At 43.1% G+C, this 17,563-nt stretch overlaps 1 protein-coding gene across 1 annotated transcript; it reads left to right on the top strand.

The window, feature by feature from the left end:
- The first annotated feature begins 3,800 nt into the window (after positions 1-3,800).
- Positions 3,801-15,631, top strand: Lrit3 (leucine rich repeat, Ig-like and transmembrane domains 3). The gene is made up of 4 exons (XM_050154118.1): positions 3,801-4,019; positions 5,290-5,762; positions 8,430-8,735; positions 10,796-15,631. The coding sequence occupies exons 1-4, from the start codon at positions 3,820-3,822 to the stop codon at positions 11,935-11,937; spliced, it is 2,121 nt and encodes a 706-aa protein (XP_050010075.1). The 5' UTR covers positions 3,801-3,819; the 3' UTR covers positions 11,938-15,631.
- Positions 15,632-17,563: the final 1,932 nt, after the last annotated feature.

Genomic DNA, 17,563 nt, shown 5'->3' with positions numbered 1-17,563 from the left:
TAGCTAAGGCTCCTTGGACGGGTCCAGGCACACAAAGCTGCAGCCTCTCTTCTTTCTCTTTAGAAGGCACACATTACAGTGTGTTGATGACATGTAACTTGGCTGAGTTTCCATTAGACAAGAAATGGCCTCTGGAATATTAGAATATTTTAATATTAGGAAAAGTTAATAAGAGATTGATCAAAATTACAATCCTGAATAATTAATTGCTGAAATGAGTTGGTCAATGTTTCCAGCTATGCCATCCAACATGGCAGAGGTATGTTCACTGCCTCTCTGAGCCATGCTAACATCCCTAGCTCTAGGGATGCAGTGGGTCTGTGTCACCACCAAACAACTTGTAGCACTCTGCTCACAAACCCTAAGTGCTTGGTAGCAGGACCTCTCTGAAAGATCCAGCAAGAACCAGGAAGCCATTTCTTAAAGGAGCTGTGCCTCTGCTTGTGGCCAGCCAGCAAAGAGAGCCTATCTGAAAAAAAAAACAAATGAGGCTACCAAAAGCTATGCTTGGCTCCTGTTTTTGTTGGTCTAGAAGCCCTCTATTTTTTTCTTAAGCTTTTTTAGATCTTATATGGGTCTATGCCCCAGATGGTGGGTACCATTTGTAAACAGAGACTGCTTTTTCATTTACCTGCTGCCTGGCCTGAATAATCACATAGAAACTATGTTAATTACAACACTGTTTGGCCAATAGCTTAGGCATATTCCTAGCTAGCTCTTACAACTTAAATGAACCCATTTCTATTAATCTGTGTATCACAATGATGCTATGGACTACAGGTAAGGTTCTGGCATCTTTCTCCTTTGGCAGCTACATGGCATCTGCCTGGCTCTACCTTCTTGCAGTCAATTTAGTTTTCCCACCTAGCTCTATTCTGCCCTGTCATATGCCAAAGCGGCTTCTTTATTAATCAATGGTAATAAAACGTATTCATAGCATAGAGGGGAATCTCACATCAGGATCCCTTAGCTGCAAGGTCAAAGTTCTCCTGAACATGGCCTCAGAGAGACTTCCTTCCTCAGCCTGGCCCCAGAGAGACTTTCTTCCTCAGCCTGGTCCCAGAGAGATGTCTCATCTTTTTGTAATTCTCCTGTGACAACATTAAAATGTGTTGTACTCCTGAGAGCTTTGTGCCAGGAGCTGCTGGCTTGTTCAGCCCCTGCAGTTAAGCTGCTTACAGGGACAAAATGACAGCAAGGGTCATGAGAGCAGTTAGATGGGAGAGACAATAGTCACAGAGCAGTTAGATGGCCAGCAGTAATGGACACATTATCTAGAGAACTGACTGTGAGTTCTAGTTTGCAGAGCTTTGAGTTCATGTCTACCAACAAAGGATAACTTCCACTTTAATATAATGAATGTAAGCGGTGCACTAATATTTTAACACTGTATCAATCAACTAATTTATACAATGAGACTGACTATAATCATTGAATCTGGTTCCCTGTAGCTGTTGGGCTAACTAGCTTGATACTTTGTCACTAAACAGCTTTTCTATACTTAGTTGGCCACGTCCTGCTTCTCTAGGTCAAAACGTCAATAAACCTGATAATATAAAGACCATTTTGGCCACTTAGTGAGCAGAGTTCTGCCACCAGCTTATTTTCTTCCTCTTGTGCTCACTAACTCAGAGGTACCACCTATCACTGTGTCCCGAGCACTGGGAAACCTTGGGATCGTTTTTAAATCCAGTCTTCTTCATCCCCACACCCAATCAAGTGATTATTCCGCCTCTATTTCTCAAAACCATATTCTCCACACTTTTACCAGAACAGGGAGGTTGTGACTCACGGCTGTTCACTTGGACCATAGCTAGTGGTGCCTACTTAAAAGCCTCCAGCTTCCCTCCTGCCTGTTCTAAACCAGGGGCTCTCAGCCTGTGAACTGTGACCCCTTGGTGACGGGGGTGTCCAACAATCCTTTCCCACATCAGATATCCTACATGCAAGATATTTACATTATAATTCATAACAGTAGCAAAATGACAGGAAGTAGCAAAAATAACTTTATGTTTGGGGTCACCACAACATTAGGAGCTGTGTTAAAGAATTGCAGCATTAGGAAGACTGAGAATCACTGCTCTATACCTTTCCACACAGCCACCAGGAAATCCATGTAATCTGTTGACCTGACGAGCCACTCACAGCTTAACCTTTATGTTTTTGTTGTCTGGAGGCTGAGTGTGGCTCTTTAACTGGGTATCTAAGGCCTTTCCTCTGCACCCTCAGCCTCAGATGCTTAGCTCTGAGCAACAGAAAACGCTTGTGCTTCCCTGAGGTTCTCTTGAAGTTTCACACACACACATACACAAACACACACAGACAGAGCACACCTTTTCCCGCTTCTCTCTACTTGCTTGGGAGCTCAGGGGCCACCCAACAGGAAAGCTTGGCCTGATTACACAGTCTGAACACGATGTTCCTTTGCCTCCTCGTTGGCCTGTGTCTCCATCATTTGGCTTCCTTAGGGATTGCTTAGGGACCAGGTGTTGCTTATCTTTGTCCCTTCAGAACTTGGTTCGGAGGTTGGCAAGAACTCAGTAAATATTTGCTGACCAAGTGAATTGTATAGTCTCTGAACAGCTGCAATGTGATTATTTTTTAGAAGGAGCAATGTTTTCCAGACTGTATTGTCTATATATGAATTCTATGAGTGCTTGATAACATCATGTAATATTCTTATTTTTATAGAACTCATTCTTCTCATGTCTAAACATGATAGAGTCACATACTATGAAGATGAAATATTTTTATTATCATCATGAATTTCACTTATTTTGTGTGTGGAGGTAGATTTTAAGTTAGATTAAAAGTTTAATCCCTGTAGCTGGGTGAGGTAGTGCAGACTTTTAATCCCAGCAGAGGCAGATGGAGCTCTTAGTTCAAAGCCAGCCTGGTCTACATAATGAGACAATGCCTCAAAGATGATTTTGTTGCCAAACATTGCTAAAAGACATGCCAGTTGACCTTCTGAGACTCTTCTTTAGGGGGTGTCCATTATAAGACTGGCATCCAGTTTGTTATGTACAGAGGACGACTTTGTGACTATCTGGTTGTCCTGCCTTCACCTCTCAACTGCTGAGACTACGCACATACCTCCATACACAGTTTTATGTGGTGCTGGAGACTGGACCCAGTGGTTTGTTCATTCCAGGAAAACATTCTTCCAACTGAGCTGAATCCTCTGCCCTCAGCTCATCTCTAGGATTTTGGTGCTCCAAATGTGGAGTGAAATATGGTTTTGAATAGAAATAAGTACCTTCACTAGAAATGAACATGCTTGGGGAGATCATGTGGATACGGAGATGACCTTGGAGAGACTCAGGACATACTGTCACTGGAGCTGTGGCCCTGACACATCAGGAGAGGATTCAAGAGTCTTCACACAACGGCAATGACATGGGTTGAGCTTACTTGGATTTGGATGATGAGCAGGGCGGGGCAACGCTGGTGACTCTATTAGAAGTAAAGTCACACTTGCAGGAGAGGATGCGAAAGGGAAGAGGACAACGAGTGTACAAATAAACTACCAAAAATTTTAGCTTAGGCCAAGATACTGAGCTCTTTTTAACACTGGATATGCTCTTAAACTATGGTGACAGTTCCCTCTATAGAAAAGGGGCCCGATAAGGGTTCCTTGCAAATCTAGACATGGGCAGCTATTGAAATTTTCCTGATAAGTGAGATCTTCACTGCTGTGGTAAGCGTGTTACCTGGCCGAGCCCATATTCAAAGGCTGGGTGGATTGACCCCCTGCAAGACACTTGAAGGTTAAATAGCTGCAGATCTCGGCTAATCTGGCTAAGCTGCTGATGCTAAATGTCGGCTGGCATCCCGGCACACCAGCTTCCACATGCTCTTGACTTGCCTCTTACCTTCTGTTCTGAGGGCCACTTTGGAGCTATGTGGCTCCTTGCCTGTCTGTGCCTTGTGCTGTGTTTTCTGGGAGGCGTGAGCTGCACCTGTCCTGCGCAGTGCACCTGTGATCATCAAGGCAGGAACGACGGCTCGGGATCAAGGTATGCCCCTCTCTTTGCTGCTAAGTATTCTGACTGTCCTGGTGAAGAGGACACAAGCAAATCATCCTGATTTTATGAAAGCAAATTATTTATTAAAAATCAGGAGAAGTTTAAATTCCATGAGTCTTGGTTCAGTTTTTCTTAGCTGGTGGCCCACTGCCCTATAATTTTTATTGTGAGCAACAGTTCACCTCTCAGATTCCTCAAAAGATTCTCTGAAATTCCAAAAGAACTTTCTGTCTTGAAAAAATTTATTACACTCACATGCACAAAACACTCCTCTCTGGAGATGAACGTTCAGTATGGGGTGGGAGGGAGCGGGATTGTTACAGAAAGTACAAGAGAGTGAGGCTGGGTAGGAATTGCAAGCTTATCCATGTAATCTGCTTTCAGAGTTTCCCATTTCATCTGGAGACATTTTCCACTAATACCTTGGTAGTAGGAAGACCAAGAGTGAAGTCAGTAAGGTTAATAATTAGTTTTTTTTGACAGAATTTACAAAAGAAAATTATGTTTATAAAATAGCACTCACAGAAATTATTAAGCCTCACATTGCTTTAACCTAGTAAGAATTATAATTCCTTTAGGATGCACAGGAATCCCTTAACATGCAGGCAAAATGGACAAAATGGACTCTTGTTAGTCAGGCACAGTAGACTCTGGGTGGGTTTTTTTTTGTGGTTTTTTTTTTTTTTTTTAGAATATTTGCTAAAAAATAAATGAATTCTTGGGACTTTGACAATTGGGATAAACAATGAATTCTTGGGACTTTGACAATTGAAATAAATAATGAGTTCTTGAAACAAATTTTAACAGAAGAAAATCACAACTTTTACTGAATAATAATTAGAGCTGAGGTACAGCTCAGTGGTCCAGCACTTGCCTGGCATGTCATGCAGTATCTGCCTCTTTGGACAGGCAGGATGATTAATAAAGAGACGGGTGTGATCTGTATTTCAAAGTCCTAGCGTGAAAGGTCCTCCATAAATACCCATCGAACACCATGAAATTGCTCAGATTTGATCAACTTTACTGTGAGAATGGCCATTTTGTATGGTTCAATTTAATGGTTGCCATATTATGATAATGGTGAGGAAGGAGATGATGATGATGACAATGTGGCATTATTAATAAATAGATTTTCCAGACTAACCAAATGTTTTGTAAAACACTAGTAGGGAATTAAATATAGATACATGTTTCAAATAAGGCTTTGTTTCAAGATGAGTCTTGGAGAGGAGATCTTCTGACCTTGCTCTTGTGACTCCAGGTCAGTGTTGTGTAATGACCTGGACATGAATGAAGTCCCTACAAACTTCCCCGTGGACACCGTGAAGCTTCGAATAGAGAAGACTGTGGTCCAAAGGATCCCCACAGAGGCCTTCTACTACCTGGTGGAGCTGCAGTACCTCTGGCTTCCTTACAACTCAGTGGCCAGCATAGAACCTGGCAGCTTCTATAACCTAAAGCAACTGCATGAGCTGCGTTTGGATGGCAATTCTCTGATTGCTTTCCCTTGGGCGTCTCTGCTGGACACGCCCCACCTGAGGACACTGGACCTGCACAATAACAGAATAACCCGTGTGCCGAATGAGGTGGTCAGATATCTGAAGAACCTTACCTACTTGGATTTGTCAAGCAACCGAATAGCCACACTGCCACCAGATTTCCTGGAGAGCTGGTCCCATTTAGCTGTGACACCTTCTAGAAGCCTGGATCTTCCACCAAGAAGAATTATTCTTGGTGAGCTCACAAACTTCTGGGCATCTTCTGTGTAGATATCTTGATATGCATGGTTTTAGGGATGTGTGTGTGTGTGTGTGTGTTTGTGTGTGTGTCGTTTGACAAATCCAAGTAGGTGTCCACCCACCCCAAGATCGCGGAGGGACTCTGCTTTCTTTATAGGCAGAATCTTGCAATTTATTTTTCACATTATGTCTGTTATCTTATACGCTTATGACTACAATCCACCTCAAAACAGTCTCTGTATATGGCGCAAAGCAGGAGTTGTGGTTTGTTATTTTCTAGAGGTCTGGCTGTCCTAGCCACCATCATTTGTTGAAGACTCTCCTTTCCCATTGCATGGCTGCCCAGCAGTCTCCACAAGCTAAGCGAGGCCTCAGCTTGGCTGTGAAGGGCAGGGCTTGCAGAATAAGCTTTGTACAAGAATCTGTTTCTGTCTTTCCACACATTTGCATGCACACACCTACACACACACACACGCACGCACACACACACACACACACACACACACACACACACACACACACTCAAAGAGCCTATGTAACCCAGCTGTTCTGATGCATGAAACACATTGAATTTCTCTTTCAGAAGGCATGAAGTGGCCTCATCCAAGAATAGTCATGAAATAAATTAATTAATGCAAAGGCTGTGATTGTGGTTGGTGTAGTTCCTTCAAAGAATGTAAGTAATAGTTTAACTCTGGGACTTTTTGTACCTTTGTCCCCATGAAAAAAACACAAGGTGGATGTGTGACCGCAGTCAGTCCTTGTAAAACTGTTTCTATTCACATCTTAAAAACTGTACTTTGACCTTAGATGTTTCAAAACTGGAATGAACAGGCTTCATGTTTTTGATGGATTGAAAAATCTTTCCTCCTATTTAATTCTTTGAGTTCTGATGAATCCTTGTTACGGCTCCCATGCTGGATGAGTGGCTGGATAGAATTTTCTCCCATTCTGTCAGTTGGTTGTCTCTTTGCTGCTAATTGCTTCCTATGCTGTGCGGAACCTTTTTGTTTGACACAATGCCATCTGTTGGTTCTTGCTATTACTTCTTGAGGTATTGAAGTCTTATTCAGAAATTTATTGTTTATGCTTACATCTCGACATGTTTCCTCTGGTAGCTTCTTTTTTTTTTTTTTTTTTTTTTTTTTTTTTATTTTGGACAGGGTTTCTCTGTGGCTTTGGAGCCTGTCCTGGAACTAGCTCTTGTAGACCAGGCTGGTCTCGAACTCACAAAGATCCGCCTGCCTCTGCCTCCCGAGTGCTGGGATTAAAGGCGTGCGCCACCATCCTCTGGTAGCTTCTTAGTTTAAGGTCTTATATTAAAGGTTTTTGGTCTCTTTTGAATTTTTTTTTTGTACAGGCTGATTCAGAAAGATCATTTTAGAGGCTTTCTCTAAATAGAAATAAATTTCTAAAATATTACCAGATTGTAATATTTCATTTTTCCGACATCTCCTTTCTTCTAATTAAGTGTATTTTTTTCCTAAGTAAATCTGCGGCTGAAGAGCTACATTATATATACATTCTGGGAGAGATTATCGCACATTGCATAATGTTGTGGAGCTTTCTAGAATTAGGATTTCAGCCTAGGTTTCCTAGACATACTCAGTTATTAATATAAGAAAGAAACCAAGAAGTCTGCTTACAACACAACTGGGTGATCCTTCAGTACTAAAATATTAAAAGAAAATTAAAATATTAAAAGAAAAGAGTTCAAATTGGCATTAATTATCAGAGTAGTCACAGAGTCACAGGATTTAATGTAAGAGGGAAGAACTCAAGGTTATGCACCCTCAGGAGAAGAACAAACTTCTCCAGTAGGAGATTAAAAAGTAACCAGTCCTGGCCGAAGAATGAGCCCTCATGGCCTGCTGTTACAGGACCCATAAGTCACAGTGGAAACATCGCCCTGCAAACAGTCAACTCAGTGTCCAGCACTGCTAGGCCTCCTGAAATCACAGTTCTCTGTTCCCTTCTCAGCTCGGGTCCCATGTTATCGCAAAAGCTGTAACTACAGGTCCCTAAGACCAACCTTCTCAAGTTTGTGACAAGGCCACCGCTTGCAGGGAAGCATCTTTAGAGACATGTTCTACCCTGGGTCTCTCCGAGAAACTTTCCAAGTCTCATTGCAGGTTGTTCTGAAAGTCTTTCTTGTTTTTGGTAATTTTGGAAAGGCTGAGAATGGGCCCAGTGACTTTGGGTCTTTTATACTGAATGGTTCTTTGGCTGTGACCACCCTTACTAACAAGAAGCTCCTCTGTTCCGACAACAACAGCTTCAATTTTCTTCCCGGGCATTCCCTTAAGTAGAGAACAGAACACTAGAAGTTGTTAATACTCGTAGCTACTATTTCCCAACATTTACTCCAAATACTAACCTTTACCCTCTCATTTAATCCCAATGATCCTATGAGGAAGTTGGTATTATTATTATTATGATGATGATTATTATTTTCATTTTAGAGGTGAAGAAGCTGGGGCACAGAGGGACTAGAAGCCAGTAACCTCAGCTGACCTGCAGGTGACTGTACTTTGTCCTTCCCAGAACTTCATCTGTTAGGGAGATAGTGTGCCAACCTTCTGCCACAAGACAAGGTGCACTGCCAATTTAATTCATCAGGGCGACCTTTACTGTTCCTTTCCACTCTGCGCTTGTGTTTTAGGTTTACAGGACAACCCCTGGTTCTGCGACTGTCACATTTCCAAAGTGATTGAGTTGTCGAAAGTTGCTGACCACACCGTTGTACTTCTTGACCCTCTGATGGTCTGCAGTGAACCTGAGCGCCTCGAAGGAATCTTGTTTCAGAGGGCAGAGCTGGAACAGTGTCTGAAGCCGTCAGTGATGACCTCAGCTACCAAGATCACATCAGCTGTGGGTAGTAATGTCCTGCTGAGGTGTGATGCCACTGGCTACCCCACCCCACAGCTGATGTGGACCAGATCCAACGGCTCACCAATTAATTATACAGGTACGATTAGTATTCCGGCGTGAACAAGTTTACAAAACTGTGGATTTCATTTCATGGGTTTTTTTTGTGTGTGTGTGTGAAAATTTTATTTTATTATTATTTTTCTTTTTTACATCTTTTTAAAAAATTATTTATTTTATTTGCATTAGTGTTTTGCCTGCATATATGTCTATGTGAAGGTGTCATAACTTGGAGTTACAGACAGTTGGGAGCTGCCATGTGGGTGCCTGGAATTGAACCCAGATCTTCTGGAAGAGCAGTCAGTGCTCTTTACTGCTGAGCCATCTCTGTTTTTTTTTTTTTTTTTTTTTTTTTTCAAGACAGGGTTTCTTCTTCGTGTGACTCTGGCTACTAGTCCTGTAGATCAGGCTGGCCTCAAATTCAGAGATCTGCTTGCCTCTACCTTGGAGTGCTGGGATTTAAGGCACATACCTCCACATCTGGTTATTTGTACAAATTTTAAGTGGCTGGTTAATTTTTACAATGCCAGTGTTGGTTTTGTTTTCAGTGATGGGAACCGACTCCAGGGCCAGACAAGTGCTCTACCAGCAAATTATACCTTTAGCCTACAAATTCAAATGAAATTTTGTTTCGGTACTTGGAATCAAATCTAGGACTTTCTGTGCTATAGTCCTAGCTCCCTGGACGCAGGGGATTTCAGGAGTACATTTTATCGATCAATATTTTCTCACTTTATATAACTACTTAGAAAAGAATTAGACCATAGAGCTCTTTTCTTTCCTTATGTAGAAAATGCACGTTCGGGTAAATAAACGAGGGCCACTAAGGCTTTTGTCCTGTTCAGTTACCTTGGATACACTCACTTTAAAGTGAAAAACCTTGGAAACATTTTCAAAATGACTTTTATACAAATTTTGAACAACTCTATTTAAACACTCAATTACACAGAGTGCTTACTGTGGGGCAGAAATATAATTTTTTGAAATATTAATTATATAGGCTTTTTAAACCCTGTGGTAATCAACCCAGGGTTCGACTCACTTAAGCAAAGATAAGATTAGTCTTGGGACTCTTCAAAATAAAATGACAATTGAGATTGAAAAACATAAAGCTTGATGGAATAAAAAGCTATGGTCCAATAGTCCTGTAGAATGCTGTCAGATGGCCTACAATAGAAGCTACTGAGTTCACATCTGGGCTATTGGTACCCTGCTTTATGTAATACTGTCCTCCAGGAAGCTTCTGTCTTCATTTCAGATAACATTCTAGTGTTTAACTAAAAAATATTGCAATTTTCTGCATATTTCTATATTACTCTGCAAATAAGTGAGCTTATAATTCTCTAGTTTATCTGAGTTTAATATGGAGTGGATGACATCCGGGCAGTGGTGGCCCACGCCTTTCATCCCAGCCCTCAGCAGGCAAGGGCAGGCAGATCTCAGAGTGCGAGGCCAGCCTCGTCTACAGAGCGAGTTCCAGGACAGCCAGGGCTACACAGAGAAACCCTGTCTCAAGCAAGCAAGTAAACAAACAAACAAACAAAAAAGGGGACAGATAGTTTAGAATAAAAGTCATATCTCCCTTATGCCAAAACATGACTATTGGTGCCTACTGGATATCTGCATAGATGCATTAAATTCCAATGAGAAAAAAATCTTGAGAAACCGTTAAGTAAAGCCTTTTCGTTGTTGTTGTCTTCCTGCGTAACCCTAAGTCTTATGATAAACATTTTATAGATTCACAATCAGAATTGGAAGGAGCTTTTGAGATTAGTTTTTCTAATCCGATTTTTTTCCCCAAACACAGAGACTTGAGTATGTACCTACCAGTTTACTTGTGTACAACTGCGTGCTGCTGGGGAGACCTGAATCTTCTAATTTCCATCCCCAAACACTTTTAGGGAGTCATTTCCCAAACAGACAGACCGGCAGCTCTTGGCAGGTCCCAGACTTCATGTAAACCATTTTCCTCATCCTCACCCGCTGTACAAAGTGCCCTTTCCCCCGGCTGTGTGAGAGGGACGCACACAGAATCTCTGTCAATCCTAGTTGGTATGAGTGCTCCTACCTGTCACAGAGCTCTTGTGTGTTCTCTCCTAGTAATCCAGGAGTCTCCAGGAGAAGGAGCCAGATGGTCCATCATGAGCCTGACGGGCATCTCCTACAGGGATGCTGGGGATTACAGATGTAAAGCCAAGAACCTAGCTGGGACGTCGGAAGCTGTGGTGTCTGTGACCGTTGTTGGCACCGTTACTACCACCCTATTACCAGACACTTCAGAAAGAAACCCCGGAGAGCACCCCGATGAGGATCCTCAGCAGGGAGCAGGAAGTGCGCCACCTCTACCTAAGTCACAGTTGCCACCCGGCCTCTCTTCCACTTCTTCCTATTTCACTCCCTCAACTGCTCTGTCTACATCTCCACCACCTCCTTCTTCCTTCTCTTTGCCTTCTGTCTTCTCTGTTGCTTCTGCACCCACGAGTGTAAAAACCAGCAGCTCGGAAAGCACCGTCAGGACGAGCCACCAGCCACTCCCGCTCCACCCCGGCGAGAAAAGCGAGGCAAAGCTAGAAAAGAACGGAAGTAAGTTTCCGCCGGTCAGCGCGAGTAAGAAAGAGGAGTTGGCACTCTTGGATCAGGCGATGCCCACGGAAACAAATGTCTCTATAGCCGATCTCAGGGTGGCCAGCGAGACTGGAGTGAGCGCGACTTTGACGTGGAACGTCACCACACGGGGGGCTGCTGTGACTGTGCTGTATTCTAAGTACGGAGAGAAGGACCTGCTGCTAGCGGATGCAGACTATGGCGAGAACCAGGCAACCATAGATGGCCTAGAACCCGGCAGTCAGTATGTGGCATGTGTCTGTCCCAAAGGAGTGGCTCCTCGGAAGGACCAGTGTATCATGTTTTCTACCAACGGAGTGGAAGACCGTGACTCCCAGTGGTCATTCCTCATCGTGGTGACCAGCACTGCCTGTGTTATAGTCGTGCCCCTAATTTGTTTTTTATTATATAAAGTGTGTAAACTACAATGTACATCAGACCCTTTCTGGGAAGATGATTTGGCGAAAGAGACATATATCCAGTTTGAGACTCTGTCGCCCAGGTCACAAAGTATAGGAGAGCTGTGGACACGGAGGCACAGAGATGACACAGAGAAGCTGCTACTGTGCTCTCGGGCAAGTGCGGACTCTCAGCTGAACTCTAAGTGTGACGATTATAGACCAGAATACTACTGCTGAGGTTGTGCAGGTGCAATGAATGTGAGCCAAGAACTGAGGGATCTAATGCTGTCACAGACCCTCTGTTGGATGACTTTTGGACAGACTTTCCTATCGTCTGTGAGAATCACAAACGCCATTTTTTTGATGCATTTTTTTTAATTTAGTTGAGAAACATCTCAGCTATAACAACAAATGACCTTTATTTTTTATTACACGAATGATGTCCAAGTAAATAATTTCTTAGTAGTATTTAATAAGCTTATAGTAATTTTAGGGCAATTTAGTTCCTAAAATAAGTTTATAAAAAATACAATAGCTAACCTCTTCATTTGAAAGAACACGTGTTAGCAGTCAAGAGATGTTAGCATTGCCAGGGAAGGCTGGCAACCCTGAATGTTCAAAGTGCTCTGAAGAGTTTGCAGCTGCTGCCTGGCGTGTGAGCGTGAAACCCTAATGAATCTTGTGTCCACATATAGTTTTTTCCCTAATCCTTTAAAGTCAGGTATCAGTTAAATTAAGTACATGAGGACAATAACAAACACAGCATTTCTATAGAACTGGTGGCTGTATTTTAACACAGTACCTAGCGGTTGTATTTTTAACACAGTTGATAGACTGTCTGTTTGGGCCTCATGATGTGTTAATTTAAGAATGATCTTCTTAATTTCTTTCCACCCCTCCCATCTCATTGTCTTCCTTCACTTTCCTTTCTTCATCCTTTAAAACTTCCCTTTTAAGAGACAGAAGATGCCCAGCCACCAACGAACTGCAAACTCAGCTGTCTTCTGCCTCCCTGTATTTTTATTCTCTGGGTAGAAGGAAGGCCTCTGAGATTTCTTTGCTGTTGTTGTTTTTGTTGTTCAGGTATAGTGGTTTGCTCCTTTATTTATTTTTTTCTTTTTCATGGGGTTGGTGTTTTCCGTGAATACACATCTGGGGACCTCATGTGTGCCCAGTGCCCTCAGAAGACAGAAGTGGGCATCAAGTTCACTGGGACCAGAGATTAAACATTACTGCATGATGAATGGGTCAAAAAGAAATCAAGAAACAAACACAAAATACACAAACAGGAGGAGCCCTCTCAAACTCTTCCTATACAGCCAGTTCCATGCTCATACCTAACCAGAGAAAGACATGGCAACCAAAGAAAGAATGCAGGGGAGCAAGAAAGCTAGCAAATAATCAGGCGAGGTAGAAAGAAAGAGAAGAGGCCAATAGCCCTTGTGAACATGGATCAAAACATACTCAGTAAAATACTTGCAATCCTAGCACAGGCATACATCAAAAAGACTACCTGCCGCAACTGAGTTGGCTTTTTTCCCGGACATGCAGGGTTGGTTCAACAATGCAAGTAATAATAAATGTAATTCCCTTAGTCAGGGTTTCCATTGCTATAATAGAACACCACTAGCAAAGCAACTTGGGGAGAAAAGGATTTATTTGGCTTAGGCTTCCACATCACAGTTCACCATCAAAGGAAGCCAGGACAGGAACTCAAACAGGGCAGGAACCTGGAGGCAGGATCAGATGCAGAGGCCATGGAGGAGTGCTGTGTACTGGCTTACTTCCCATGGCTTGCTCAGTCTGCATTCCTAGAGAACCTAGGACCACCAGCCCAGGAATGGTAGATAGGCCCGCCCACAACAATCACTAATTAGTAAAATGCCCTACAGGTTTGTCTACAGCTCAACCTTACAGGAACGTTTTTTGAATTGAGTCTCCTTCCTCTCTGATGACTCTAGCTTGTGTCAAGTTGACATAAAACTAGCCAGCGCCAGTAATGACCACATAAACGGGCTGAAAGGCATTGTCCTAGAAGGGTGTTTTGACATTTGGAAAGAGAAGTGTCATTGAATTCATTGGAGTAGGTCCAATGAACACATGGGATAAAGACTTCATAAATACTATTTGGTTTTTAAAAATAACCTTTCACAAGTAATATACATTATAGGAGTGGCTGTAGTGTGGCTGTGGGGATTAATGAAGGCACAGTGAGCAGCCAAGCATTCTGGAGGACAGACACCGCAACTCAGCAGTGTGTTGCCACCCGGCCTGGGGATATCTAGGAGATAGGACTGCCACAGCACAGCCATAGCCATGACCCGTGGGAAAGAGCTAGCCTTTACAAGAAATTTTATTCTGTTTACGAAAGAAACACCTGGTAAGAGGTATGGCTGAACATAGACGTGAGGAAGGGAAGCATCCATCAAACTCCGGGAACATTCTCTGGGCTGGGATTTCCTAGTCTGTGTCATCTCCTCTTTGAAGGAGTGTGGCCATGCCCCCAGCATGTGGTCCCTATCCATCTGATACAGCACTTCCATAATGAAATGTTTACCAAACTGACTGATCTTTGATGTTTGGTCCAAAGGAGAGAAGCTGGCGCTGGGCAAGCAGCCAATGCTGATACTTGAAGACTGGTGAGAAGATGGGATTTGGGACGTCAGTGAATGATGGCCTCCATTCCCAAGGGAGGACTGAGAGAGTGACTTGTGCTTAGCTGTGGTCAAGAACCTTAGTGCCGCCCCGTGGACTGCTCCCCAGTGGGCCTGGAGGTGTTCTTCATTCTGTCCTTTGCTTTTGTGTGCCTCTGCTGTGGAGGCTGCCACCGAGCAAAATCTGCCAAAATTATTCTTGAGTTTGTCCAGCCTCTCTGGGGACGACGGACAGGCTCTGGTGAGGAGGAAAGGTCTGGAAGCTCTGAGTGCTACATGATAAATCTTCAGTTCCAGACGTGGAGAGGAGCAGCTCACGTAGAAGTTCCTTGGCACCACGATGCCAGGTAGGGAAGACGGCTAAGGTGCAGCTTCTCTTTGGGGAGCTTGACGGCTGTCCACCATTGGAGAACCCTTCACAGACTCCTAGATTCAACGCTGATATTATCAGCGTCACAATATCATGAACTAAAAGATGTGACTGGAGTCCTCTGCTCTTCCGGGTACCATTTCAGTGAGGCGGCATGACCTGTGACCTCTGCTGGGGTTAGATGGCAGCAGTCCCTGGGCAGCATGCTCAAGTCCTTCTGCCAAGATGGAGGGCTTTGAACTAATAATCTCAAGTTTACTCAAGTCACCACGCCACAGGCAGGACACAGGCATTGACCATCACAGTCCAGCCCACAGGAAGCGACCGTTGCTACCACATTGTCCTACACAGCACCTGGCTTGGCTGGTTCCCTTGGAGATGCAAGGCTCTTCGGTCTTGTTTGCTGTTTTCCTTTTCTCTCTACAATCTCATCCGTCCTTCGGGTTCCCTTGACATCTGTGGATGGGACTAGAAACCCTGCCCGTGTTCTGAATCACAGGGGCACAGTGAGGACGTCACTGAAGAAACCATTACAACAAACTCTGTGTTCCCTGGATGGTGAAGATGTTGAGACATAGGATAGATTTCTAACGTTGTGTCAGGGATCCGAGAAGCAAGTTCTGATAACTCTGTCTAAGTCACATGCTGGCTTTTAATGCACTATATCCAAGGAATTATAAGTAACTGGAGACTTAAGTTATTAATTCTAAACATCTCTTTGTTAAAAAATTTTGTTCAGACTCCAAAACCTCCCTGTTTATAATTTCCTCATTTTCTTTCCATCCTCTTTGCCTTTATCTTCCTCTTTGCCTTTCCCCCTCCCTTCCTGTTTTCCCTCCTCTTCCCCCTCCCCTCCCCTCCCCTCCCCTCCCCTTCCCTTCCCTTCCCTTCCCTTTCCTTTCTTTCCCCTCCCTCCCCCTCCTGTGTATCCTCGGTGCTCTCACCACTGAGTGCATTCATTGTCTAATGATCTAAAGCTTTTAGTTTTGTAGTCAGTTAGGATTTTAAAAAGATTTTTTCTAAATAATTTTGTCTAACTTCACTTTATGTTAGATGAATTTTAAATAAAAAAGTCAATAAAGTTTTATTTATTTACTATGATATAGGTGTCATTCAATTTTGTCATCATGATTTTTAAAGATTCAGATAAATACTGAATTATTCATACATTATTAGGAATTCTATTACTGTGGGAGACCGTTTCAGATTTCCGAGCCCGCCAGTGGCTATGGAGAGGTGCCCATATTTTACAAAGGCAATTTGTCAAGACAGGAGGCCTGGAACCTCAGACATAATAAGTTACTGATTTCCTTGAAAATCAACTCCAGAAAAAGGCTGGCAGGAGAAAACCCTGTGTTATCCTGAGCTGAGTAGTGGCATGTGAGGTATGTTGCAATTCATGACGAAGAGTTAAAGCTCTAGCCCTGTAGCCATCTTCTTTAAAAGCAAGCACATAGGAGGTTTAGTCAAAATATCCTGGTGATGTAATTGCTATCCTGTTCTTTCAAGGATGCTCTCTCAGGTAGGGAAGACTGAAGCCCCATTGGGCAGCAGGAAATGCGTACAGCGAATAGCTTGAGAATGTTCATGGGGACACTGTGGCGAGCTAACCTAAGTGACACACAGCCAGCGGGTCTGCCGATTAAAAATGGTTGTGAGGTTTGGCAAGATGGCTCAGAAGCAAAGGCACTGGCTGCCTGACAGTGGCATTCTGATGACATGAATTTGTAAAGAAGGAAGGAGGGGCCTGACTCAGTAGTTGCCCTCTGGTCCCCAGAGATGCCCTATTGACACACGTGCCACACACACTCTGAAACGATGCTTCCCTTAGTGATTACAGTATTTTACACTTAGGAAAAACATTCTACTTTGTTATCATGGGCCATACCATGGGACATATTGAAATATCTAGATTCTTTTTTAAAAATATTTATTTAGTTCCATTTTATGTGTATGAGTCTTTTGCCTGAACTTGTCTGTATCTAATAAGTGTGCAGTGCCTATGGAGACCTTCAGAGGACGGCATCAGGTCCCCCGGGACTGAGTTACGGACAATAGTGACCCACCATGTCGATAATGGGAATCGAGCCCTGGTTCTCTGGAAGAGCAGTCAGTGCTCTTGACTTCTAAGCCATCTCTCCAGCTTTAAATATCCAGATTTTTAAAATGTTGGGGAAAAAAGTAGCACTGAACAGAGTCAAGAAAATATGTCCTGGAATTTGGAAAACATTTGCAAAAGTTCAAAAAAATAATAATAATTTTGGCCCCTGGACATGGGTCTCCAAAAGAGTACATAAGATAAGAAGACAGCTCTGTAGATAAGATTATCATACAAGCATGAGTTCCTACATTCAGATCCCCAGCATGTTGAAAGCTAGGCATGACCGTGTGTATGCCTGGAACTGACCAATAACTCCAGCAGAGGCAGGTAGGTCCTGGGAGCTTGCTGGCCCGACAGGCTAGTCAAAATGGTGGACTTTCATTTCAGTGAGAACCCTATCTTAAAGGAGGAAGGCCGAAATATGACCTGCACATGTACCCTCAGGATCGTGTACATCTGTGTACTTGTGTTCATGCACCACTCATGTTCATGTGCTACACATGCGTGTGCACACAGTATATACATGTATGAATGCACATCTGCACAGACGCATGCCTGCACAGACACACTCAAGCACATATATGCACACACATGCACATACCACAGAAATTAAGAGAATAGATAATACAAAGAAAAAAATTAAAGACAGAAAGCTGATCAGTTTTACTGATGTGTTTACTTTTAATAGACTGTAAAACAGATTTAGATAAAAAACTAGTAATAGCTAATTTCTTACGG

This window comes from Alexandromys fortis, unplaced genomic scaffold, assembly GCF_014885135.2.
Source record: "Alexandromys fortis isolate MF-2015 unplaced genomic scaffold, M_Fortis_MF-2015_v1.1 scaffold_19, whole genome shotgun sequence".
NCBI classification, from domain to species: domain Eukaryota; kingdom Metazoa; phylum Chordata; class Mammalia; order Rodentia; family Cricetidae; genus Alexandromys; species Alexandromys fortis.
Note: the sequence above shows the minus strand (reverse complement) of the source record. Positions and strands in the feature narration are given on the sequence as shown.

What these genes read in the sequence shown, in the direction of transcription:
- Lrit3 (XM_050154118.1), top strand. Translation starts at nt 3,820, where the DNA reads ATGTCGGCTGGCATCCCGGCACACCAGCTTCCACATGCTCTTGACTTG. An exon ending in AACGACGGCTCGGGATCAAG is followed by an intron (nt 4,020 to 5,289) that starts GTATGCCCCTCT and finishes TTGTGACTCCAG; the next exon opens with GTCAGTGTTGTGTAATGACC. An exon ending in CTCACCAATTAATTATACAG is followed by an intron (nt 8,736 to 10,795) that starts GTACGATTAGTA and finishes GTTCTCTCCTAG; the next exon opens with TAATCCAGGAGTCTCCAGGA.